This window comes from Maylandia zebra, linkage group LG17 (genome assembly GCF_041146795.1).
Source record: "Maylandia zebra isolate NMK-2024a linkage group LG17, Mzebra_GT3a, whole genome shotgun sequence".
Classification (NCBI taxonomy): Eukaryota; Metazoa; Chordata; class Actinopteri; order Cichliformes; family Cichlidae; genus Maylandia; species Maylandia zebra.
Window position 1 is genome coordinate 29,370,720 of NC_135183.1, and position 27,438 is coordinate 29,398,157.

The 27,438-nt window shown below is 42.4% G+C and overlaps 1 protein-coding gene across 3 annotated transcripts in view; it reads left to right on the plus strand.

The window, feature by feature from the left end:
• Nucleotides 1-27,438, plus strand: part of plxna4 (plexin A4) — a 244,758-nt gene that overhangs the window by 206,924 nt on the left and 10,396 nt on the right. For all 3 annotated transcript variants that reach the window (XM_076875467.1, XM_004548251.3, XM_004548250.3), the window contains exons 23-29: nucleotides 5,987-6,053; nucleotides 7,794-7,940; nucleotides 8,861-9,020; nucleotides 13,381-13,484; nucleotides 16,569-16,668; nucleotides 19,966-20,156; nucleotides 25,877-26,046. In XM_076875467.1, coding sequence (XP_076731582.1) covers nucleotides 5,987-6,053; nucleotides 7,794-7,940; nucleotides 8,861-9,020; nucleotides 13,381-13,484; nucleotides 16,569-16,668; nucleotides 19,966-20,156; nucleotides 25,877-26,046 — 939 coding nt within the window. The remainder of the gene's footprint in view (nucleotides 1-5,986; nucleotides 6,054-7,793; nucleotides 7,941-8,860; nucleotides 9,021-13,380; nucleotides 13,485-16,568; nucleotides 16,669-19,965; nucleotides 20,157-25,876; nucleotides 26,047-27,438) is intronic.

A 27,438-nucleotide genomic window follows, 5' to 3' on the forward strand; every position in this document is an offset into this window, starting at 1 on the left:
CATGAAAACCAAGTAGAGCACTTGTTAGACTGTGATATCAGTGAAGTTGAAGTTACATAGTTGGTGAAGGACAATTTAGTCTTCCTTGCTGTATATTCTAACCAAGACATATCCTACCTTTTTGATAGTAAGTTAATGGTACTATGCTTGACCGTATTGTGTTGGTTCCCCTTATGCTGCCAAAACAGCCCTGAACCATCGAAGCATGAACTCCACTATGTGTGCTGTGGTATCTGGCACCAGGATGTTAGCAATGCATCCTTTTAGTTGTATAGGTTGCAGGGGGGGGGCTCCATTTATCAGACTTAATTGTCCAGCACATTCCACAGATGCTTGATTGGAATGAGATCTGAAGAATTTAGAGGTCAAGTGAACACCTCAGACTCATTGTCGTGCTTCTCAAATTTTTGTGAACCATTTTTCTTTTTGGCAGGGTTTAAATCCTGCTGAAGGTGTACATGTTCTGCAAAAATGCTTAGGTAGGTAATATGTGTCAAAAGTAACATCCACATGGATGACAGGGCCCAAGGGTTGAAGAAATAACAGGGCACCAGTAGGTACCCACCTGGTGCTAGGGTTAGGGTTGCCCAAAGCATCACAGTGCCTCGCTTCTCATAGTGCTTCCTGGTGCCAAGTGTTTGCAAGTAAGCAAAGCACATGGAACACACGCATATAAAAGAAGGCATGATTTATCAGACTGAGCCACCTTCTTCCATTGCTCTGTGGTCCAGTTCTGATGCTTAAGTGCCCATACTTGGTGGACAGGGGTTAGTATGACCACCCTGACTGGTCTGCAGGAATGACAACAAACGGTGATGCACTATGTGTTCTAGCGCTTTTTTATCAGAACCATAATTAACTTTTTCAGCAATTTGAGCAACAGTAGCTCATCTATTGGACCCTGTTCCTAGTTCACAACTTTTCTTTCCTTGGTTCACTTTTGATAGAATCAGGGTTATTCACTTCACCTGTCACTGGTCATAAAGTTACAGCAGATCAGTCTATAGGTACACATAAAATGCGTTATCTAACACAACATCTGCTTTTCTGAACCTAGCTTGGTATTCTTGTTGGTTTGGAATAGAAATGGACGTTTTATACAGGTTCCTCTTTACTGTGAAGCACTGGATGTGTCCCCTGACATGTTTGGATTAACTCCTGTGACCTTGAATTGCTGGCTCTGTCTCAGAAACACCAGAGTGTATTACCGTGCACATCATTAGCAAAATAATTATAATTAATTAGCACTGAATCCAATTTCAAATAGCTCAAGAGGAAAAAAAAAAACTCATTTATGAAAACGGGAGAAAGTGAGACTGTGAAAAGCTTGCACTCTGGCACAATCACAATCCTCCGTTGGATTTGCAGTCAAAGCCTTAATGGCATGCACTTGAACACAGCACTGTATGTGATTATGCTTCCTGCCTACAGTGTTTGGTAAATGTGATGATTATGGTTTCTTGAGTGAACCGGCTTCCTCACAGCTGTACGTGTGTAGCGCGTGCATGCTCACTGATACTTACACTACACACACATGTTATGTTGTTTTTACTTGCAGGTTGTCACTCAAGTCTTGGCATCCCCAGATAATTTGACAAGCATATCATAAATGAAGTTGTCCATCTCATTTCGATTCTAATTCTTATTCTCCTTCTGCCTAAAAACACCCTCACTCACTCTCGGCCAACGAAGACAAATGCATGAACACAGCAAGGATATGCAGACGGGACTGAAATTAATGCTGTTCACCGTACCATCCAGAAGACAGTGGGCACATTCACCTCATGAACGCCTGTTTAGGCTCTGCTTGGTGATGCAGAGAGAAATTATTGCCGTCTGGGCTGGAAGCTGATTAACTGCAGCCAGAGCTCACCGAATATGGTGCAGCCACTAAACAATGGAGTAACTGCTGATCCCGGCAGTAGATACAGCATAAGAGATGGCGCGTACAGCAGAGACAGGGAGAGGCGGTCAAGGACAATGCAGATACTTAAAGCTGTGTCACCACCTGAGGAAAGCTGATGACTTTAAGGCACGCAGGCGAGTCGTGAGAGCAGCTCTTTGATCACTCAGTTTATGCGTCACCAGAGCCTTGTGTGTGCTCTCCATGCAGATAATTATTAATCTCATACGAGAATTTGATTCAAAAGTGAATTTAGGATTAACTTCACAAGGAAATAGTCACAGAAAGTTCTACAGCGACCTGTGCATGACCAACAACTGTAGACACCGAATATAAGATACTTTATTTTGACACTTCCTTCTCTTCACCCTTGGTGACAGGGCAGATGGAAACCCCGGCGACAATGTCATTGCATTCAGCCAGCAGTGAGGAAAGAGCACATGTTTACAACACATCCACACCCAGTTTGAATCCCTATTTGTCATACACACGATTGTGATTGGCACTGATCAGACTGTCCTTATCTCATTCTTCCTCCACCGTTGCGCTTATTAGCTCTCCAACAACCCAGCATGCATTTCAGATGTGATAAGGCAGTTTGAGCAAGCTCTGCCACCCTGTAGTGTGGGCTGACTGGTGCGTCGCTGGATAGCAACTGAAAATAGCCCAGATATATAGGCAGGGGGCTGTGAAGATGGAGGAAGTAGCACTCCACCCCCCAGTCCCTCTTTAATTTGTTCTGTCTCTTTTCTTTTTCTTTCCTTGTTTGTTCATTTTCAGTATTCTCCTCCCTCACTACCTGACTCCGTCGTCTCACTCTTCGCTGCTCTCTCTCTCATGTTTGTCTTCAGTTCTGAAGCTTGAAGCTTGTGTCCCTTGTGTAACATCGTCACTATCTTTATCACTCACTTGCTCTCCTATACTCACTCCCTCAATCTATATTCCCAGCTCTTCCTCCCCTTCTCCCCCCTCCCCTCCCCTGTTTTCTTGATTGCTAAATCAATGCTTAAAGTGCGTGAGCAGGGTGTCTCTGGCACAGCATCTGAGCACGGATACCCACTGCCTCCTCTTCCAAGAAATCTGTGTGTGTGTGTGTGCCTTTTTCCCTCTCTCTCTCTCTCTCTTTCCACACACGAACACACATCCTTCCATCTGTCCCATCTCAACCTGTGCTGAAGCACAACCACCAGGCAAGCTAACTAACGAGAGCCTTCCACAACCATCTGTCGCATTCCTTGCTGCATTCTCCTCCTTCAACTCCTCTCTTTGCTTCATTCCTCCATCTCTCCAAGCCTCCCCACACCAGCATCCCTCATCATGCAGAGTTAAACTGCCTTTCTTGCAGCCTTAAGTTTTGTTTGGCGACAGTCGACGCGTTAAAATAGCAGTTTTGATTTTTGGTCAAAAGATGAAAACCCAATATGTTCATGTGTTAATCACAATATTGCTTTGGCTTCATGCACAGACATCCTGTCATCGCACAGGTCTGAAGGGCCCCTTGTATAAGGATAAGCGCTCTCTCTGTTTGGGTGTGAGCAATAAATGCAATAAATGTCGGCGCACATGCATCAACAAGTCCGAGTCAGTAGCAAGCCATCACTGCAAGACAGTTTGACACTTATGATGACCAATCTTCCTCACCCACCCAGAGCCATAGTGACAAATAGAAATGGTTTCTCATTTCAAGCTGTGCTGCTTTAGCATGTGGCTAAAATCAAAGAAACTGCAGTTACTACTTCCCCTTAATGCAAGAGAGACACCTCAAGCTGAATTTGATAGACAGGCAGACAAACGGATAGGTGTCATGAAATAATACTTTGTTGATTGTCACGATATATTTTGGACTTTTAACAACTCATTATTAAATTGATTTAATTTAAAACTGTGAAATACTTTCTGGTTCCAGCTTTTAAAATGTGAGAAATTGTTTGTTAGACAGAGTAAGGACTTGTTAATATTGTTGTAACTCTATTATTCTGGAGGAGCTGCGTTGTATTCTAAAGTGTGAACAAACAGTTTATCAGTAAATGAAAAAAAGTGATTTGATTTGATTAAAGGTGACACGAAAGGTTCTTTATAACTTAATTGGCTGGATATTGATTAATGAGTCACACTAACTGTGTCATATGGACATTAAAATGCACGTAACTTGCAGGTGTGGCCAACGAAAAGGTTAAATACTCGATGAGGCATGGAGTCCCATCTATCCTACCTCGGTAATCAATGGGAACGAAATATTGCCAGGTCCCCACAGCTCTAGCTCATTCTCAATGCTCACTGTCCCACTGTCTGTCTGCCAAGCAGACAAGCTCGACCATGCCAACACGCCACGGCACATTTCATTGCATTAACCCAAACATAGGTTGTGCTGTGTTTTGAATCTGAGCCGAGTAAAGGTTTGGAGAACATTGTTCGAAAGTTATAAAACCGAACGCTAATGTTAGATGTTCAAACATCTCCGTCACAGTGCCATTTTTATCCTCGTTCCCCACAGAGTGCGCTATGAGTGAGAATGAGCATAAGCGAAACAGTGCGGCTGTGCCAAGACTTCTTAGCACTGCAGGGTTACCACCCACTGCCAGACGCATGCACAGACACATACAATAAACACTAGTCAGCACACATGATAATTTCTGAATACATGCGCAGTGGGATTAATTTGTGCTTTTTGCACACTAGCCTTAAAACAGCCTTGCAATTGTCCAGGCACACACAAACACACAAACACAGCTTTCATTGGAGATTGGAGTAAGAAAAAGCAAGTTGAGGAATTCTTTTTTTTTTTCTTTTTTTTTTTTTTAAAGAGGCAAAGGCAAGCTATTTATTTTAGTTCTTTTCTTCATTTGCCTTGTTCAGTACTGCCTCACTCCTTCCTTGCCAGTGCACCTCCTCCTTTCTCCATGCTCCTTTCATCCCTTTGATAGATAGGCTACATTTGTGGAAATGGAGAGGATTTGGAAGCGTGTATGATTACAGGATCCAGAATATTGCAGCCAGCAGGAGGAAGAGAGAGAGCAAGGACACATGAAAGAAAAGATGAAACGTGACCTTGTTGACCCTTGGATCTGTGGACGGAGGAAGGGCGGCAAAATAAAAGTGCGGGCACAGTGAGAGGCAGGAAGTTAATCCCCCCCAGGTGCTGTGCCAGTGTTGAGAGGGGGGTACCAGACCAGCCCACTGGCACAGCAGACATGAAGCCCCCCCTCCTCACAGCTCAGTTTGAAGTCCCTTTAAGAGGCTGTCTGAATGGTGAGGGGTGGGAGGGCTGCAGGTGGCAGTCGAAACACTAGGGACAAAATCTACACGCACACAAGCGGGCACAATGGACACTAATCCTGAAATATTGATGCCTATGGTAGTTGCTCATTGAGGATGGAGGCAGGGGTGTGTGGGTGTGTATCTGAGGTGTTCTGACAGATTGCCCACACACACCCCTGCTGCTGGCCAAGAAGGTTGCTGTCAAAAGACATTCGATCGTTGCCTATCCTCCTTTTCTCTTTGCCACCACTGTTGTTATTATGTATGCATATTAGCCATTCACATGGGATCACTCACTCTGCTAGCCCAGGTCAGCACATACACACAAAAAGAGATGCACACCATTTTGCCACACCAGTGGAGCATGGATGCCAGGCAGAGAAAGGGAGGGAGATGTATTCATTCACTTTCTATTGTGCACGGATCGAGTGTTAGTCCAGTGAATAGGCAAGGGAGCGCTTGATAATGAGGCCAGTGTTATTACAGAGCCGCTCCAGCCCCTAACGACATCAATCCACTGGGATCAAATAAAGGCTTTTAATTGCTTTGCCTCATATTAAAATCCCTGCCACTGTAGACAAGCTGCCCTTGGCGTGCCTGAGCATAAAGGCAAGCCGAAAGATTGTCTGAAAGGCCATCATATAGCACGTGCAAAGGCTTTCCCAATACATGGCTTTGCAATTATGTTTGCATAGCCCAGGCGTATTCAATGGCAGTGGCCATCATTTTCAACTTAATATTTGACAATGGTGTTGAATATTAATGATGTAATAAGAGCACAGGGATCATATGTTCATGATGTGCTTTGTCGCTGTCTGTTTCCAGGACCGAGTCTGTTGCGGAGAAAATGCTGACCAACTGGTTTACATTCCTCCTCTACAAGTTTCTGAAGGTAACTCTTTAGTTTTCTGTGATTATGCTTCCTGCTCTCCATCCATTCATCCATCCATTGGCTTAACCATTCATTCAGTTGAGGTTTGCAGGGGGGCTTGGAGCCCATCGCAGCTGACACGGGGTAAGAGACACACTGGACAGGTCACAAGTCCTACACAGGGCTAGCACAAAGACACAAACAACCATTCACACTCATATCCACACCTGCAGCCACTTTAGAATCACCAGTTAGCCTAGCATGCCAAAAAGGCAAGGCACTTCAGCAATATGCCACAAAAAGCTGAGCTGAGAAGAAAGGGGAAAGGAAGACGGATAGGACAAAGCATAAAAACTGTGGTGCTGAGGCATGGTGCTCAGTGCATCAGGTCCCCCAGCAGCCAGAGCCTTGTGCAGCATAACAAAAGGGTAGTTCGGGGTCACCTAACTAAATATAAGCTTTAAAGAAGAAGAGTTATAGTCTAATCTTAAAAATAAAACGGTTTTCTGCCTACTGGATCTAAAATGGTTCCACAAGAGAGGAGCCGATAGCTGAAGGCTTTGCCTATCATTGCACTTTTCCAAAACTCTGGGAACCACAAGTAAGCCTGCACTCTGACATAAAGTGCTGTATTGGGATAATATGATACTATAAATTATGATGGTAATGATGGTACATTTAATTTGAGGTTGTTTTTTTTTTTTTCATGAAGCCCGTGAGGAGAAGCTAATATGGGACAAATGTGATTTCTTTAGATAGCCCCTGTTAATACTGGTGTTTTGGATCCACTGATGGCTTTTCAGGGACCTCTTAATAGTTCGGATAGTAAGGAACTATAATAGGACAGTTGGCCAGTGTTCCTAATTTTAACAATATTTAACAGCTGAATTATTGTTACTGGTTGTTCTGGTTTCCAGCGTATGGATATATCAATATAGCACAAGCATAATCATGTCTGATGTCCTGTAACTCTGCATGTACTTTTTTGAGTCTGTTAAATCAGATGTTTACCTTTAGTACAGCTGGGTACAGGAATAGCACAAATAGCCTATGAGTGTGCATAAAATACAGCGTACACACGGCATATTTTGTGTGTCGTCTGGGCTTCCATTTGGAAAATGTTTTCATAATATTCAAAAGACAGCCTCTCTGCCACAGCCACCGAAGATTCATCTAACACTTGGAGGATTTGTTGTCCTTTTTTAGCTAGAAAGCATACTGACATGTTGATGCAGCACTGAGGTGTACTTTTTACTTCACAGGACACCACTATTCACTAAAAGCAAAACCACAACTTCTCTCCACCTTTGAGTCTAGAAAATGTCACAATCATCCTGTTTCTCTCCGCCATCTCCGTAGTCATCACTTTTCTGCAGCTGGAGGAGATAAATATAAACAATGATAAATGGCCAGTCTCTTCTTTTTGATAAACAGGAGTGTCTTGGGGAGGGTTTTCACTTTTTTTTTTAAAAAATTGTTTATCCATCAAACCTTCCCCTAACTTCGGCAATGGCTCTATATTGATAGGTGGTACAATTTTCTTTAATTTAGGTGAAACAGGTGCAATATTATCGGGAACATGACGTTTATAAGTCTTACTCAGCAACACTTGGAAGTAAAGCGGTTATAAAAACCCACCACAAAATTTTATCTTCTGAGACAAAAATACGCTTCGCTGTCAGTGAGCTGAGCGCAGAAAAAAGGCTTTAAAATGTCTTCATTCTTTTCCAAACGTCCCCCTTTCGTCAAATCTCTTCACAGGAGTGTGCAGGCGAGCCTCTTTTCTCCCTCTTCTGTGCCATCAAGCAGCAGATGGAAAAAGGCCCCATTGACTCCATCACAGGAGAGGCACGCTACTCGCTCAGTGAAGACAAGCTCATCAGACAACAGATTGACTACAAGACGCTGGTAAGGGGTTCACCTGCCCACGGGTCCAAGGGCTCACTGGGGACACTTAATATGCTTTCGGGGACAAGGCGAGAGTAAAAGGTTGGTTATGGGTGGTTGGTCATGAGATTTGCAATGGGACACAAAGTTGTCGTTGTTACGCTTGACATGAAGGGGGCACGGGAGGGGCGACCTCACTTCCTGTTGAGACCCGAGCTGTCAAGCAAAAGAGCAGGGCTTTGGGATGAGGAGGAAGGAAATAGACTATGTTTGTGTATGTGTCTGCACAAGTGCACAGACGATGAAGCTCGCTCCTCATGGAACCTCTATTTTACTGCCCAGATCTGTCTGTTATCCTGGCTCCACTGTGACCGTTGTTGTTTCTGGAGGGGAAACTTAGACATTGTTCGGTTTTCTCTTCTAGTGTCAGACCAGTTTGTACTCAGCATTCTGGGAGTACAGATTTGCATACATATTTCACATTGTCTTTTCCAACACCAATAGTTTTCTACCCACCCCAGTTCTTGCAGTAGAAAAATGTCTAGAAACTGCCGATAGTTAACCCTTTTAAAGGGAATTTTTCATTTTATGTACAACGTGGGCATACGTGTTTGGAATGATGCTTTTATAAAAGATGAGACGTTTATTCTCTCACCCCTTTAACGTGTATTTGTGCTCATCTTGTAATTCAGGTATTGCCACCAACACCCAAAGGCAGTACTGTAAGAGCTGATGAATATGATAATATTGTTATAATTAGCTACTTTAGTGCTCATCAGTTCAGGTAGCAAATTACTCTCGTCTCAAGCTCTGAGAAAAGAGCAGTTTCCATAGTGAATATTTTCTTTTCCTGCAGTTCTCTCACGGACCCCTTGGCAGGCACAGAATTATTGCATTTCCTTATTAGACTCACCACAGTGATGGTTTTGTGCGTGTTTCAGGTGGTAAACTGCATACATCCAGAAAATGAGAAGAGTCCAGAGATCCAGGTTAAGGTGCTAAACTGTGACACCATAAGCCAAGTGAAGGAGAAGATACTGGATGCCATCTACAAGAACGTCCCGCATTCACACCGCCTGAAAGCGTCTGATATGGACCTGGGTATGAATCTTTGCCTTGTTTATGTGAACAGTGTGGGAAAAAAATAGAATAATGAAATAGAAATCTGAAATAATTCTATGATTGGGAGCTCCTTCACATTCCTGTAGATACTGTTCAGCTTATCAAAACAGTTCTTAAGATTCAGTGTTTCAGATCAGACAGCCTTTATTGTGGACTCAATGGTCCAGAAGAAAATACGAACAAGAATAAAACACAAAAAGACAAAAAAAATATGAAATATAGAAATGATCTATTCGTGTGCCTGGAGGAAGCTGGCTGAGCTGAGACAGACATCGATTTTTTATTTTATTTTATTTTTTATCTTCTCCACTCTACCCAGGCCTTCTTAAAAAGTAAAGTCCTCTTAGATATAGAGAAGTTGTTTTGTGTTGTTTTTTTTTTTACCTCGGGAGACTTGACTTCCTGGCTGTGATGGCTCAGATGTCTTGAGATTGGTCTCTCTCCTCCCAAAACTTCCCATCGATCGACTCAGATGTCAACTAGCGTCTGAGTCAGATGATTGATCAGCTAATCAATTGCGACGCTCAGCGAGCCATTCCTTTCCTTTTTATTTCTTCCCTTCGTTCTCTGTGTGTTTCTTTCCTTCCTTCCTAAAGCAAGTAATTACTTTAATGGGCCACTGTTAGGGGAAAGAGGTGCAATTATGTACCTTCTTGGCAAGACATCCTACTGTAGTGCTCAGGGGTTCTTGTACACCTTTATTGGTGTAGGGTACACATGCACACCCCTACTACATGTGAGCATAATATTGTTATCCGTTATTGTTGTCCTGCCAAATACCTACAGGCTGTCTTTTCACTGTGGACTGTTGCTTTTTATGGTTTAATTTTGCCAGATGGATTTTTTCAAACCCCTGTTGTTTTTTGGTAATAGCATATTTATAACCAACCTCAGCTCTCAGATGGGCTAGGAATATACCACAGGGAATCTGTCTGAGACAGCTAAGTAAAAAGATTAGTTTAGCCTTTTGACAACACTCCTGGATGAAATTGTTTTATGGCCCCATTTGGGCAGGACGTGTTGTTCTATTATTGTTTTATTACAAGAGGGAATTGGCAATTGGAGTTCTCTGGTCACTCGCTCAGTGCGAGTGTGTGGGTGTGTGTGTGTGTGATTGCAAGCATAAGGGAGAGAATGAATAAATGTAAGCAGAAGAGAACGCGTGTATAGAGCAATTTGGTTATTTTTTCAGTGCTGTCTAAACATTTTGCACCCCACTTGTGTGGTGTTCTTTTTTTCTGAGTGAAGTTCAGGCGACAATCTAGTAGTTCACACTATTTTATTATCAAAAGGTTAGAGATTTGAGTTGCACAGCTGTGGACTTCTCTATATCAGGCAGTCTGCACACAGAAAAGTGGAAAAATATTTATAATTCAAAGCATATATCAGACACGCATATATCTGTGATTGGCTATCGCTGGGAAGAGGCCGTGGTTTAGCGCTCCCTGATTCGTTCTCCTCGTGGTCCTTCCTCTTGGCATTGGTCTTCGTCCTCAATCTGGGGTCTTGTCCTGTGTGAGAAAATACCTACCTACTCTACACTTGTGTCAGTTCTAACCGGTACCTCAAAGTTTGTATCTAGTTACGCTATCAACAGTATAGAAACACTATGTTATACCCCCACACATGGTCAAGGCAGCGTCTCCCTAACTGAAACTGTGTTGTGTAAGCATGTAGCAATTTTACCTTCAATACTAAACACTCCTACATCTTGGTTAAGCATTCACACCGTGTGGTTAGTGCTTGTATCCGTCTAATGAGGAGTGTAACAACTCTGTTATGAGTAGACATTTCAAATAATGTTAGAAAGAAACTTTATTAAAATGTATTTCTAACACTTGCTGCACAGATTAAAAGAAGTTTCTCTCTTAATCACAAGTCCATTAGTAGACTTAAAACAGGTTTGACATATCCGTTCACGTCTGTGATTTGTTTTTTTCCTGGTATTGCACAATTAACACTGATGATAACTCTTCAGTGGAAACACATATTCTATTTCACTTTATTTTCTAACTACATGTACAGGTAACACCAGTGGCTTTTGTAACTTCTGACACACAGTTGTTGATAAGGATAATAGGATTTTTGCAGGCCTGTCTTGAGATAAACTTGCCAGAAGCGTTGTTATCCTGGGGTATTGTTTTTAATTCCACTGCCCTCTGCTGCAGTCCTCTGTAGAGTACAAATGAAGATAGGACCTAGGAACAAAGAATAAGCCCTGTGTGTGTTGGTGTCTTTGTGCAAATGCTGGCAGTAGCAAACCTGTGTCTTGCCTCTTTGTCAAGTACCACAGTCACCTTCAGCCTTTCACTTTACCTTCAGCTGTTATTCATTCCCCTGAAGACTAAGTGTACACACACACATCCTGATTAGATACCACTGGATTTGGGAATACGTGTGATCTCAGTTTGTTGCAGTTTTCACACCAGGTTTATGCTTTTATTTGTTCCTTCCTCTCGTTCTTTTTGTTCCCCGTTCGTCTGTTGAGCCCTGCCTGGAGACAGGCGCTTATTTGCATCTTTATGGGAAGATGAACTGTATAGACAAACAACAGGAGAATCTGTATTTCCAGCAGATTTTTCAGTTGCTAACACAATTCTGGTCAATCCTCCAAAGACAGGCCTCACCAAGCATCGCGGTGATTGTCGCTTTGTTTCTCTGTTTGTGATCAGAATAGGAGATGACAGTGGCCGACAGAAGTGGGAAGCTCAGCAAGTAGTGCAGGCACAATAACATATTCATAGAGCCCATGATGTCTGCAAAAAGAATAGAGAAATCATCTGCCTGTTTGTTTTCAAGATGGCTTTCCTTTTTCACTCATTATAATGTTGCTGGGGTATCGTGAGATGTTTCTATCAAAGCTTTTGTTTTGCTTTGTAGTGAGGTTGCGCAGATTTACAAGGCCTGTTGTATATGTAATGCAGATGTAATTTGGATGTAAGGTCATGTAAAAGCCTTCCTAGTCATTGAAAAACGCGGACTGGAAGTTGCTTGTTTTGAAAAGCATGGAAATTAGATGGTCAGCAGACTCTGGGTATTGAAGTTGCACAATTTTTTGGCAATTTTGTTGTCTCGCTGAATTGTGTTGTGGTCCGCCTCGGTGGAGATTCTGAACAACATTAAGAGCAGCTTGGCAGCGGGATGAAGATGAAAGTTTGATGAAGGAAGCACAGGAACCAATAGTACCTTCAGAGGCTGAAACGTGAAGGCTAGTTCTGTGGGTAGAAATAGAAGTGCACAAACCCTATATTCACAGCCATCGAGTACACCAGCAAAACAAATGGAGAAAAGAGCAAAGAGGAGGAGGGTGATTAATTTAACTCGCATTTTGTAGTCGTCTAGCACAGAAGCATTTTCTGTTTTAGTTCTACCTATTTGCTAACCTTTTACCCCCACCCAAAGACCTTTTTATGTCCTTTTGACTTTATTCAGTCTTATTAGACAATGTTAATTGATTGTTCTGTGGAAAGCAAAGAAAAAAGAGATCAAGGTGATGATAAAATAATGTTTGACACTCTTATTAGAAAAAAGTTGTGCTTTTTTTTTACCTCTGGTGTGTGCTTGTTCTTCATCTAAGAATTGCAAACTTAAGCCAGAGTTAGAAACTAACTTTTTAGCCCATAGGGAGACTCTGATTGCTACACAGAGAAACAGCCAGTGTAGAATCCGAATATATCTGACTAACAGAATTAGGCACAAGCTATAAAAAGAAGCCAAGAAAACTAGAGCCATCAGAACTTTTCAACCTTATAACACAAAACTATTTTTTTTCCTTACAAATAATAATATTTGACTAAAAATATGTTTATTAAATGAAAGAATGGTTGTTTCCTAAATTATATGGTGAGATTTTTAAAGAGTAAATATAATCAGTTGAACGGGCTGTGTGTGGGATGGATTATGTATGTTTCGTTTGACTGGATCCCTGAATTTGATTAAGGTATCACTATTTTGGGGGAGGCCTGAAAGCATAACACTCAGACTTTTCTGTTTGGCATCGTCTGTTTTCCCTCTGTGGACTCCTCAAGGACAGTCGGTCTGGCTGTTGTGTAATTTGGGATATAGTGCTCTTATGTGGGGAGACGAGTAGAAGTAGAAAGGGGTATAAAGATAAACTCCAGAGAGCGAGAGAATAAACTGAGAACGGGATGACTATACATGCTGCAAGGTGAGGTCTTCTAACTTCTCAGAGATATCAAGTATCTGTGTAATCATTACATCTCTATTTTATGTTTTGCATTTGTGTCTCCTAAAGGATTATTTCGGCACCTGGTCTGATGGATTTCTATAAGAAGATTATTTGAAATATATATATTTTTAAATTCCATCTCAATTGCAGAGTGGCGTCAGGGTCGAGGACAGCGCATGATCCTGCAGGATGAGGACATCACCACAAAGATCGAAGGTGACTGGAAGAGACTGAACATGCTGTCCCATTATCAGGTACGCTTTTAGCGGTATACAGAAAAATGCAGCTGGATCCTGTATTAAACTCATTATTGTGTTCCAGTGATTTAATAGTTACGAACGTTTGCTTTGTGTTTGTCGATGGTGTGGACGCCCATGTACACGTGAAAATCAAAGTTTTACACCACATTGCACAGAGAATGGTGTCAGCTGAAACTTTGAACCTTATAATTTCGGGCTTGCAGTTAATACAGTACAGAAATTCACATTACAAGGTGTAATTAAAGTTCCACGACTACACCCATTAAAAAAAGAAATGCTGTAATTAAATAAAAAATGGCAGATCTTTGTTTATAGATAGCCTCTTGGGGCAGCAAAGCACTGCTTTTAATGTAGTTGTTGTTTTTAGATCGCCTTCTTACCCACATGTACTTGTGGGTTTGTTCTACGTGCTGCGTCTCCACAGCGTGTAAAGACAGCAGTTCTTAACTTAAATACCATTTTGAGCAAGAGCACAAAATTACAAGGAGCATAATGTGATGAGTATGCTGGTTCTGATGCTGTAGCACCTAAAGACGTCAGTCCTTTCTCTCAAACACTTCCTCCTCATGGACAAACCCATGCTGCACATGTGAATGCCAAACAATATCAAGCATGCTCCTGTATCCTATCCTGAGCTATCCTTTTTTTGAGGTCAAAATTAAAATCGGGTAGTTTTATTATTTATTTATTTCATATTTTTATGGGCTAAGTCACAAAGTTTTGAAATTGCAAAAACTTTAAAGAAAGTTAGAAAAGTTTTTGTTGCATTTCAGCAGCAAACCTCAAATGTATCACTTCACATTTTTTTAGAAGAAAATTTGATAGTGAGCACAAGCACCTGGCATTTAGTATTGCATACAATCTGTCTCCCTTTCTTTACTACACATCATCTCACTATCTGTGGCTGCTTTTGCAGCTCATCTTCTCCTTTTCCTTAAGCTGACTAGATAATTCAGAGTTCACTTATTGCAGTTATCTATCAAGTACTTGACAGATAAGGACATCCCCTTATACACCACATGTTATCTGCCTGGCTCACAAGGTGAGGCAAGGAACTTGCCAACAGCACAGTGACACTTAGGAGTAATCCCCTGTGTGGAGTGGGCTTCAGGTGTGCTGCCTCCGGGGATCATCTTGTTTTTGACTTTGATTAATGTTGGCGTGGACACACATCACTGGTCAGAGACCGTCAAACGAAGACAAATGCACAAAATACAAAGATGTGTCACTCATTAAATACATCGGTGCATTTACACAGAGACTTTGACACGAATCGGCAGGTGTTTTGTGCCACATGACTCATAACTGCACATCCAGTCACATGGAAGGAGTTTGGATGGGGAAACAGGCCTGTATTGTCAATAAGGTGTTAATAATTCAAGCAGTTGAGCAAGTAGCGACTGTGCCCTCCAAGTGCAGTTTACGTGGTGCCTAAATTAAATGTCAGCAGCAGCGAGTGTCAACAGGCTGTGAGTATGAAGCGTGGGTGGAATGGATTAGGGAGCTGATTCAAATCGGAGATAAGATAATGAAGACAGAAGTTAATTCATTTTTTCAGGCTGGGGAATAAGGGCACCTTATCCTTGACAGACCGAGAGAGGGAGAAAAAAAAACATGGCATCGTCTGTGAAATTGTCAGGAGGCTAAACAGAGCTAGAAGGGGAGGGGACATCACAAACACATTCAAGCTGCAGTCAAGGGCATCTGCAGTCCCATATTTAGCATTTCTAATCTTCTGTTACTGACTTCATTTCTTTGAAATGATCGATCTGATTTGAAATCCGTAGATCGTTGTGAGTGAGATCAAATCCATTGATGCCCTCTATTGATTGATGCCATCTTAAAGAACCCAGATGTGCAGCTATATTTTGCCATTTCCTTCAGACATTTTCCATCAGTATTGTTTGTCCAATCTGAAGCTAATATGGCCAACCAGACACACTGAATAGAATCATGTGCTGTTCTTTATTACACTAATCAGCTTTGATCTGCCACTAGCCAAACTCCCCCCCGCACTTGGTTGTACTGTCACAGTTTGCATCGCAAACTAAGTGGAAACTTCTCATTCGGGAAAACGTCACATGGTAGCTACAAGCAAAAGAAAAGAAGAAATGGCATTTTCCATATCTGATCTTTCAGGCCCATAATGAGACATTTCTCTCCGCCTCCTCTCTTTCAGGAAAGTGTGCTCTGTTTTCTGCCTTTATTCTCCAAATGTTATTTCCCCAAATGCCACTCCTTCTTTTTCACATTCTATTATGTTCCACTGCGCTCTGCTTATTTCATATGGGTTCGACATATAAGAGCAGTGATCAGGGAGGAGATCTGCCCTGTGGGCCTCATACAGACAATGATATAAACATATTATGCATAAGGAGCAGATTGAGTGAAAGGGTGAAATAACAATGCAATCTTAATAACGCCCCGGACCTCACACACATACACATGGGCTGAAGTCCCCACCCCCTCGGTTGCATCCACCCACACGGTGATAAAGATCACTTCAATTAACCCGGGCTTAGCCTGCAGCCTGGGTAGTCATTTTATGTAGAATAGAGGCATTATGTGCGTGCGTGTGTGTGTGTGTGTGTACTGGTGGGAGAGGCTGCATTCCAGTTTCATTAATTGAATCCTATTTGGCAGACTGGGGAAGGAGGAGCATGCAATTGACTGATTCATTCATTCATTTCCACACACTTCACATCTTCATACACATGCTCTCAAACACACACACACAAACACGCCACCCTAGAGGAAAGGTATTATTGAATAGAGACTTTGTGACATCCTCTCTCACACAGGCCTGCACAATGCTCTGCAAAACTCTCCCTCCCACTGTCAGTCATCATATGTATGTGTGGGCAAAGCAAAACACATAAGGGTAATAAGATATTCTCTGTTTATTCACCCGAAACAAGAATAGATGGAAGGAAATACAGAAAGTGACACCTACGCAGTGATATGTTTTTTTTTCCTATTCTTAGTGGCTGTGTCAGAAATGTGTACAAATGGGGAAAGAAATACCACAGAAAATTGCTATTGTTTTGAAGAGAGATTTACATTATATTTGTGTTTCAGGTACCTGATAATGCAGTAATGGCCTTGGTTCCCAAGCAAGTTACAGCCTACAACTCTGTAAATAACTCCACCGTGTCCCGAACTTCTGCAAGTAAATATGGTAAGCCGGCCTCTTTCTGTACCATAAGTTTCAGTTATCAGAGAGCCACTTTCTTAGGTGGACCGAGTTTGCTTTAGAAACTATATGTATTTTGTTTTTTTTAATGTATTCATAACTCAGTAAAAGAAATATCTTAGGAATTGATGCTTGGTAATGAAAATGAAAATTATTAGCAAAACTATACGTATAAATTTATTTGAAATAAAACAATCCACTCAAGGAATAAAAATATTGCATTTGTCCATTTTGTTTAATAATCCGGTGTTGTTAGAGTAACTCACTGACCCTGCAGCAGTGGATGGTATCACTTGAGGACCCTGCATGTCAGCAGTGGTGGACCAGAAATACAAGATTTCTAAAATATGAAGAGACAAAAACGCACTCTTTCCTCAGTTGTTCCGGCCTCTTGAGAATCCAAAGTGGCTCCTCTTATCCTTCCATGTGTTTTTTCCTGTGTGCCTTCTACACGTCTCCTTGAACCTGAAAAACCATCAAGTTTGTTGATGATCAAAGGGCTAAGCCTCACTGGTCACAAACACTTCAGACACTTCAAATGTGGTCCCACGTTATTAGCATTGTCTCATCTCCATATGGTCTCACCTCATCTCTCCAGCTCTAAATTAGACCAGATAGGGCAAGGTGAGTGGTGCAACAGAAGAGGGAGAGAAGGAGAAGGAGGATGCCAGGAATACCCCCCCTCCATACACACCCCACTATATATATATATATATATAGGAGATAGAAGCCACTGACATAAAGACAAGAAAGCTCCTTACCATGCATGGAGGGTTTCACCCCAAGTCCAGCACCCTGAGGCTGTACGCTAAGCGGAAGGAAGGGGGCCGGGGACTGGTGAGTGTCAGCACCACAGTCCAGGATGAGACAACGAACATCCAAGAATACATTGGGAAGATGGCCCCAACTGACCGAGTGCTCAGTGAATACCTCAGGCAGCAAAAACCCAAGAAAGAGGAGGGAGACGAGGAACCATCATGGAAGGACAGGCCCCTGCACGGTATGTACCACCGGCAGATAGAGGAGGTGGCTGATATCCAGAAATCCTACCAGTGGCTGGACAAAGCTGGACTGAAAGACAGCACAGAGGCACTAATCATGGCAGCACAAGAACAAGCTCTGAGCACAAGATCCATAGAGGCTGGGGTCTATCACACCAGGCAAGACCCCAGGTGCAGGCTGTGTAAAGATGCCCCAGAGACAATCCAGCACATAACAGCAGGGTGCAAGATGCTAGCAGGCAAGGCATACATGGAACGCCATAACCAAGTGGCCGGCATAGTGTACAGGAACATCTGTGCCGAGTATAACCTGGAAGTCCCGAGGTCAAAATGGGAGATGCCCCCAAGGGTGGTGGAGAATGACCGAGCTAAGATCCTGTGGGACTTCCAGATACAGACGGACAAAATGGTGGTGGCTAACCAACCGGACATAGTGGTGGTAGACAAACAGAAGAAGACGGCCGTAGTGATCGATGTAGCGGTTCCGAATGACAGCAATATCAGGAAGAAGGAACACGAGAAGCTGGAGAAATACCAAGGGCTCAGAGAAGAGCTCGAGAGGATGTGGAGGGTGAAGGTAACGGTGGTCCCCGTGGTAATCGGAGCACTAGGTGCGGTGACTCCCAAGCTAGGCGAGTGGCTCCAGCAGATCCCAGGAACAACATCGGAGATCTCTGTCCAGAAGAGCGCAGTCCTGGGAACAGCTAAGATACTGCGCAGGACCCTCAAGCTCCCAGGCCTCTGGTAGAGGACCCGAGCTTGAAGGATAAACCGCCCGCAGGTTTATTTATATTTTTATATATATATATATATATATATATATATATATATATATATATATCTTTTTATTTTTTATTTTTTTATTTATTTATTTATTTATTTAGTTATATGTATTTATTTTTAAAGGGACTGACTTCAAATGCAAGTGTGATGCACTTCACAACTAGTGTGGTACTTGAGAGTGACTTTGAACTCTCCCTGAGTACAATAGCCAAATAGTGAAGAAATAGACAAGGGTGAATTTAATAGAGCTGCTGAAGAGCAGCAGCAGGAGGAGGAAGAGGAGTGGGGCTGGTGAGAAAGTTGTGGAAAAAAGTTCAAAGATTCAGACAAACATTCTCTATAACATGTTGAGTTGGAGAATGAAAGGAGAAACCTTTGTGTTTGATCTTTGATGTAATGTTCCCATCAAAAAACCACAAGAAGGAAAAGAAGGGAAACACGGGAAATATAACAGCGCGCGCGGAACTGGATCAGAATAGAATAAAAAAAAAGAAAGAGAAACTCTCTCTCTCCTGTGTATCACTCACTACGCATCACCCTCAGCTCTCCAACTTCTTGAATAAATAATTACCACAAAATGAGCACACTGTTCTGCCATACCACAAGGGCAAAGCTAACAATTCAAAGCACCACATTTTGTGTCGCGCTTGTCCTGCATATAGTGTATGTGGTTTGTTAACCTTGTAACAAAGCTACAGTCAAATAACGCTCAGTGAAGTGCCCTATAGGAGACGCAGGCGTTTGAATTTTTTTAGTTGATCATACTGCGATCAAATATGAGTAGTCAATACACAGACACATAAAAACACACACACTTTGTATCTGTTGTCTCCAGCTGTCCCTTATTTTCCCGCAGACTCTCTTCTCCATACACTCCTCCTGCTTCTCTCTCTGGACAGATTGATTTCTGTCACGGTGAAAATCACTCTTTTTTTTTTTTTTCTTTTTACACTCCTCTCCAAACCGCACCCACTGATCAATTTTTTTTTTTCACACTGTGTAAACATTCATTGAGCCATGTGTTTGGAAATGTCATCGCCGCTCCGGCCATTGGGTGGGCCATACATATTTCATCTCGTCTGACACCTGTTCGATTTTGTGTCAGGCGGCAATGCTATGTCTTGTCACTTGGAGAAGAAGCCATGAAAAATTAACCATGCAGACTTTCTGAAAGTTTCATATCCAATCTCACACACCTGTAAATTGGAAACCTCAGACCAAGAAACTACATTCTGTTGCTGACATGCAGGTTATAGTTTTCTTTGCCTTTTTGGTTGCATTTTCCTTTTTTTTATTGTGTTTGTGCTGCCTGTGACTGATTCTTTCTTTTTTCCTTTTCACTAGTTTGATTTAGCTTTAATCTGTCTTCTGTGACTATCTGAACAACAAAACAAAACGTTTTTAATGATTTTTATAAAAGAAAATTAACACTTATCTGACTCTGTGTTTTGCATAAATTAGCAGCATTTCATAAACTGAAGCATGTTGTTTCTCACAGAAAACATGATCAAGTACACTGGAAGCCCCGACAGCCTTCGTACCCGTACTCCTATGATCACCCCCGACCTGGAGAGTGGGGTGAAGGTTTGGCACTTGGTTAAGAACCACGAGCACGGAGACCAGAAAGAGGGCGACCGCGGGAGCAAGATGGTCTCTGAGATCTACCTGACAAGACTTCTGGCCACCAAGGTTAGCAATCTATGTTTAGGAGAGACACTAATCTGTGAGGACCTACTGTGCTAACCTCTAGGTCCATATTTTTGTTCTTCGTCTCTACTAGAGTAGCTTTGCATGAATCACTGGCCAAATAATCATTATTTATATTATATTGGGCTTTGGTGCAGCCCATCCTTTTATCCACTGTTTTTAAAAAAAAGATGTTTTAACTTCCTTTTAAGTTATCTTTATTCTGATTAGCTGCCCCTCACAAACAAAGACTGAACAGCTGGTGGGTGGGGTACAGTGCTCACAGACAGAGCTGCGTTTCTGTAATGACCACATTAGGGATATCCTCTCTCATTAACTCAAATAAACTTTCCCTATGTTTAATTTGAAGAGAAAAATCAGAAAAGCATAATAGGTCTCCTTTATCTAGCAACTTGCTCAATTTAGCCAATACTACGCGCACAATTTATATGATCAAACCAGACAAAATAAAGTTATCCAACTCAGCAGTAGCATCTTTAACCGAAGCAGTTCAGCAGGTGAAAGGCTAAAAGGTCACTCCATCTTTTACCCCGTGTTATAATAACGAATAAAATCCCTCGCTGTATTTAAATATTCATGTTTACTTTGGATGAGTCATCTCAGTGGAAAAGATTATTCAAATGTATTCCTCTATCCCCTCAGGTGAGAACGAGAAAATGGATATTTCTGTTTGTTTTTCTTTTTTCATTACTGTTGCATTGATGCAGCAGCATATCAAAAAGGGTAAAGAAGAAAAGACCGATGAAACCAGTGAAGGTTTTTCTGTTATAAAAAAAAAAAAATTATCAGGCAAATATAGAAATGACTATAAAATTGGTCTCTTTGAATGCGTCTTGCGACAATGGCCCCTAAGAAGGAAAAAAAAAATACAGTTAATTTGGTTTGGAGGAAAATGTGACTTTGATCCAACAGCTGAATGCAAATGAACAATCCACTCTTAAAGCACCTTGTCCCTCTTCCCCCCAACACCAATACACCCTTTCTATCAGACTCACACAGCCATATGGGGAGGGTAAAAGAAAGTGGGAGGCTCTGAGCTGAAAATGTTTAGGATGTGTTTTTTTTTTTTTAAATTCACCAGCACTTCCACTTTTCATCTTCTGAATGTCTTTGTTTAGCTGTTAACACAGAGAACATAAACCGAGTTCAATATATGCAATATAAATGAAAAGTGTCAGGAGTCTAAAGTGGAGTGTCTCAAACACACCGGTAGCACATCCATTAAACAGGCACAGAGGGAAGAAGCAGGATGATCATCCTTTATGGAACATGTTGGCTAATGAGCAGGAACATGGAACTAATTTGGTTGTGCCAATTCCAACTTGTCTTTGAAATAGTACATCTAGATAATAGGCAAACAAATCCTCTTTTTTTGCCGCTGCTGTTTTTGTCTTTATGAAAGCGTGTTTGCTTTCCGGTGAACAACAGCCTCTACAACCACAAAAGCATTTACAGCAATAAGAAACCCTTTCCAGTTATATTTATTTATCTCGATCTAAGCTCAAAATCTAAACACAAATGATTTAAACTAATGATACGCTGCTCGTTCTGTTGTTCATATTGATACCGAACACATCATTAAGATATTTGCAATGTAGGGTGGAAAAAGTTTATGCTTAACATTAAAACAGTACACGTTATCATCCCATCTACCAATCCCACTATAGATCTGCAAAACAGAATCTCATTTTTTATTATCAGGAATTGTTGATTTGCATTTAGCTGGGCAGATTAAACAAGTTATCTCAGGGAGTTAAGATACTTATCTGTCCACAGTTAGACAAATTGGCTATAATTTGAGGCGATTTAGCCTGCAAGTGGGCACCCAGCTAAGATGAATTCACAGTGGAGTAATAGACGAGAAACCCAGAGTAACAGCTGTAAGCTTAAAGGATTTATTGTAGCTGTTAAACAGAAGTTTAACGTACACATACCACGGTCGCTCTGCTGAAAAGATTACCAAAGAGTACCTTAATGCTCTACCGTGCTACACTGGAAGGTGTTTAGGAGCTATGGCTGAATTGTGCAGGATCAATGTAGGGCACTACAAACACTGCAGAAAACAAAATTACATATCAGCTTGACATCATCCCAGTACTGAGCATAGTAATCATCATAATTTTGGTGGGGTTTTTGGGGTTTCTTCGCTTCCTCTGCACCTGGACAGCTTGCCATGATCTGGAGGAAGACTTATTCCCAAGTTTAGCATGGCAACTCATAGGCCCATCCAAAGGTCTTATAGTAGAATCTCGCACATTTACATAATACCATACAACTTGAAACACTGATGTCTGCCTTTTTGAGTAGATATATCACCGTGACTGTCTAATAGATTTATTCAGTCATTGTTATTGGACTGTCTTTATCTTGCAATATAAAGCACCTTGGGGGAACTATTTCGCCCTATATAAATACAATTGAATTGACAAAGACAAAGGTTAGTATGTGATTATTTACCATATTTCGTTTGTCTCTACCTTGACTTGGAATACTACACTTAATGTACATTCTGTACATTCACTAGCATACAATGCTACTACTGCACATTCACATAATGTTCTTCCTCTCTCCCCCCCTTTTTTGCACAAGTTGAGGAGCGTGTCAGGTTACATTTCAATGTGTGTTATACCTGCATAACTATGCATGTGACGAATAAAGAATCTTGAACTAGTGATACCACATACTTATAGTCAGTACACTTAAAGTTGCAGTCAGTTGTTTTTTGAGGTCATTTAATACTAAATACTAAAAAAAATAATATTTTGCTCATACTTATACATTGATTAGTGGGTAATTACCTTCCATCCATCCATCTTCTTCTACTTATCTGCGGCCGTGTCGCAGGGGCAGCAGCCTAAGCAGAGAAGCCCAGACCTCCCTCTCCCCAGCCACCTCCTCCAGCTTGTCTGGGGGAACACCAAGGAGTTCCTGGGCCAGCTGAGAGATATAATCTCTCCGGGGTGTCCTGGGTCTGATCTGGGCCTCCTCCCGGTGGGACATGCCCGTAACACCTCGCCCAGGAGGCGCCCAGGAGGCATCCTTGTCAGATGCCTGAACCACCTCAACTGGCTCCTTTCGATGTGGAGGAGCAGCGGCTCTACTTGAGCCCCTCCTGGATACCTAAACTTCTCACCCTATCTCTAAGGGAGAGGCCAGCCAGCCTTCAGAGGAAGCTGATTTCCGCCGCTTCTGTATCTGCGATCTCATTCTTTCAGTCACTACCCACAGCTCGTGACCATAGGTGAGGGTAGGGATGCAGATCGACCTGTAAATGGAGCGCTTTGCTTTTATACTCAGCTCTCTTTTCACCACCGGTACAGCGTCCGCATCACTGCAGCTACAGCAGCGACTGCACCGTCTGTCAATCTCCCGCTCCCTTCTCTGGATGATGTAGTTGGCTTCATCGGGTGATGGCCTCCAGCTCGCTCTGGAACGGTTCGCAGCCGAGTGTGAAGCGGTGGGAATGAGAATCAGCACCTGCAAATCTGAGGCCATGGCCCTCAGCTGGAAACGGGTGGAGTGCCCACTCCGGGCGAGAGACAAGTTCCTGCCCCAAGTGGAGGACTTTAAGTATCTCGGGGTCTTGTTCACGAGTGTGTACTTGCATCTTCCAAAACGTATTTTCACAAACTTCATGAATGAATTCATTAAGAATACATACAAGCAGACGCTGGTTTGTTGAAGATGAACAGCTGATTAAAAGCTAACGTAATGCCACCTTTAAGGCCATGCTTATGTCCTAAAAATAACACCATTGTTCTGATAAACCAATTAAGTAGATTCCCACATCGTATGAGACCAAAGTGCCCAAGTTCAACAATGTTAGCGCCACTTTGAAGAAAGTTTGACTAACACTGGCTGACTCATCAACTCCTTACACAGAGTTAATAGATATACACATCAGGAGAGGGAAACACTTGCTGACAGCATACACTCACTACAGTTAAACAGTGACCAGAGTTGTTAGTCCTACAGCGGCCACCGTAGCACCGCAGGATTATGCAGTAGAACTGGGAGGTGTATGAAAACGGGTGACTAAAAATCTGCAATCTGCTGACATTTAGTGGTGAGATTCTACACACCGGAAAACCAACAAGTCTGGTGATCAGTTAACAGGGAAAGAGAGGCGCAATAGTGACTGTGAAGTGCAGGGCATATGAAAGAAATTAATAAACAAACTACAGATCCCAGAATGGGATGAGGCAGGAAAAACAAAGCAGCTATCGTCATGACACATACTGTATAGTTCTCCACACACCTTCACACATGCACACGTCGCCTCTCAGCCTCTGTGAGTCGCTCCATTTTCTTGCCATTATCTCGTTCCTGAGTGCAGGAAGGTGGCTTCTGACTACGGACAGCGCATCGTCTTTCCAGATGGATTGTTTTTGAGAAATAACCAGTTTATCTTGGCTGGCCATCTCTCTTGCTGAGAAATGATTGGGCAGACAGGCAGTGTAATTGACTGCGTTTGGCTTTCACCTTACCAATAAATACCTCTCCTTGGCAACGCCACTCACATCTCTCATATTAGCTCCATCAGTGACACTCTTGAGTGTGGGTACAGGACGTGTTCACGTGTGTGGACTGGTGCAGGGAAGGATTGCATTTTCCCTCCACTTGTACACTTGAGAGTGTGTGTGTGCGCGCCTGTCTCAGCCTCCCTGTTTCATTGCTATCCCCAACGTCGCTTTCCTTGCATTTCAATGCGGAGGCAGATGGCATCAAAACATCCAGATGACACATTGTGTTTAGAGTGCAGTCTAATGACAGGGTAGATGGTCGTGGGGGGGTTATGTTGGCAGTTTCAGCTCCACCAGGGACCAAGAGAACCCTGTGATGATGACAGTGTTGATAGTGGTGCACCCCTTGAGATCGAGGATGACGTAAAATGTCACAGCCTAAGCACTAGTAGGCACATACACAGATTTCACTGTCTCTGCACACATGTACCCGATAGGCCTTCCCTTAGCAACTAGGAAGGCACGTGGGCTTGATATAGAGATGTGATACCGTCTGCATAGAAAAATGGTAAGCTGCCGGGAATGTGGGCCACATTAGAATTATAGCCATGATTGTCGAACTAACAGGATTCCCTCCTCCCATTCTCCCCTTCTATCTCTCCTGACTCTGTGATTTGGTCACCCGCTCCACCCAAATTGGATTTTTATTTGCCAATGCCTGTACACACCTCATCTGCCACACTCAATGGCCTCTTCTTCTGATAGGAAACTTGTGTGGTTTCATTTCCATCTCTGGCTCTCGCCTTTTTCCCGTGCATCCCATCAGCTCATTCTTTACAAGAGGATTAGATTCTCTCACTCTCTGTCTCTCTTCTCCTCCTCCTTCTTAAAGTCACCAACATTAAATCAAATTAGGGTCAATGGTGCAGTGTGGGAGCTAATCCGGCAGCACAAAGAGGCTTAGGAGATGCGCCTCCTGTTCCTAGATATTATTAAAAGTCAGCTGTGAAATAACAATTTCCCCCATCAAAGCTGCAAGCAGATTTAAGGGCAGGGTCTGTGAGATATGAGTCAGACACATAAACATCGGCGCTGGGAGAGAAAGTGTCGTGCACTGCACAACTCAAACTGACACAGAAACAAATATACATATTAATGGCATTTCTGCTACTGTTAGTGAAGTTTTGAAAAATGAGAGAATGACTGAATCTTTGTAACTCTCCTCTCCTTGCTCTGTAGGGTACGCTACAGAAGTTTGTGGATGACCTGTTTGAGACCATCTTTAGCACAGCCCATCGAGGCAGCGCTCTGCCACTGGCCATCAAATATATGTTTGACTTCCTGGATGAGCAGGCCGACAAACACAACATCCATGACCCGCATGTCCGACACACATGGAAGAGCAACTGGTGAGTATCTGAATCTAAATATGCTGTGGGTGCTGATATGGAAATATGCATACACACCAAGTAATTGGTGTCAAGCGCACAGAATGGGAATGTTTAAGACTCCTTAAACAGTTATTTGGATCATTGATGGGCATTTTGATTTTTAAAAGTACTACAGGCACTCTGGCATTGCCTGGGTATTGCCCTGTCAGAGCCAAGTTTCACAATACGCCTCTTCCTTTCCTAATATCCATTAACCACAGGGGTGTGTAATCTTCATTAAAGCCAACCACAAGGGGCTAATCCAATTGGCTGCCAAGACTCTCCATCTATTATCATGGATAACTGGGCCAAAAAAAAAAATTCCTGTCACTGTGGAATTCTCTAAAGTGACAGATGTTCACTCCCGGGTGCAGAAGTACACCTCTAAATTAATATCTGCTGATTAATTTATACCATATTGACCCCTGTGAGTCCACCTTAAAAGGTTGGCTGGGGTTAAATAACTGACAGTGCCCTGGAATGGGGTGAGCAGAGGAATGAAAAGGTGAAGAAAAGGAAGTGAACACAGTGGGAGTTAAATGCACACTAATATCTCATTAGCCTCATAGCCTCTGCCAAGATCCCAGCATGCATCACTCAACCCAAGGCCCAGGAGAACCACAGATATTGGAGGAAAAATTTATGTGTATCGAGGGACGAATAGACATAAAGGAATGGGTAGGGAGAGGCTGAAGGAAAATATTATTTACTTTATCTTATGAGCCTAATTTTAGGGTTTTTCTCTGTGTTACCGGGCCAGTCACAGTGTGTGTTAAGTGTTCTGAGAAGTCGACGTGCTTCTCCCCATTAGACTTTCACTGTAGGGCTATAAATAAAGCACAATTTATCATAGCACAGCCTGAGAAAAAGCCACTGAGACTGAGCACAGTTTGTGCTGATGCCACCACAAATACCTTCTCAGTGTGGAACGTGCGTATGATTGTGCCCTTAAGCACCTCCCCGCGCGTGCATATGCATAACCTCATGACCTCATCTTAAAAGACTGCAATCTTGGCTTCAACAGAAGCCTTCGTTTTGTCTCATGGTAGAAAATAATAATGTCAGTGTCCCTTCCAAGCTGAGCCCCCATCCCATTAAACCTGTCAGTTCCACAGTTATTGTACACGCCATTAACTTCAACTGCAGCAGGAGCCCCTATATTCTACTACTACCCCCACCTTGAGGGTTCCCTTCCTTCTGTGTCCCCTGATATAGCCTAACTTATGTTAGATCCTTCAGCCTTATACCATTGTCATATCATGCCAGTGTATTTGTTGCTATAGCTTACCAGTCAACCGTTTTGTTTTTTTTATTAGACGAATGTTTAGAAGTTTGCGAAATCTATACTGAAATCAGATTGTGAACCACTAT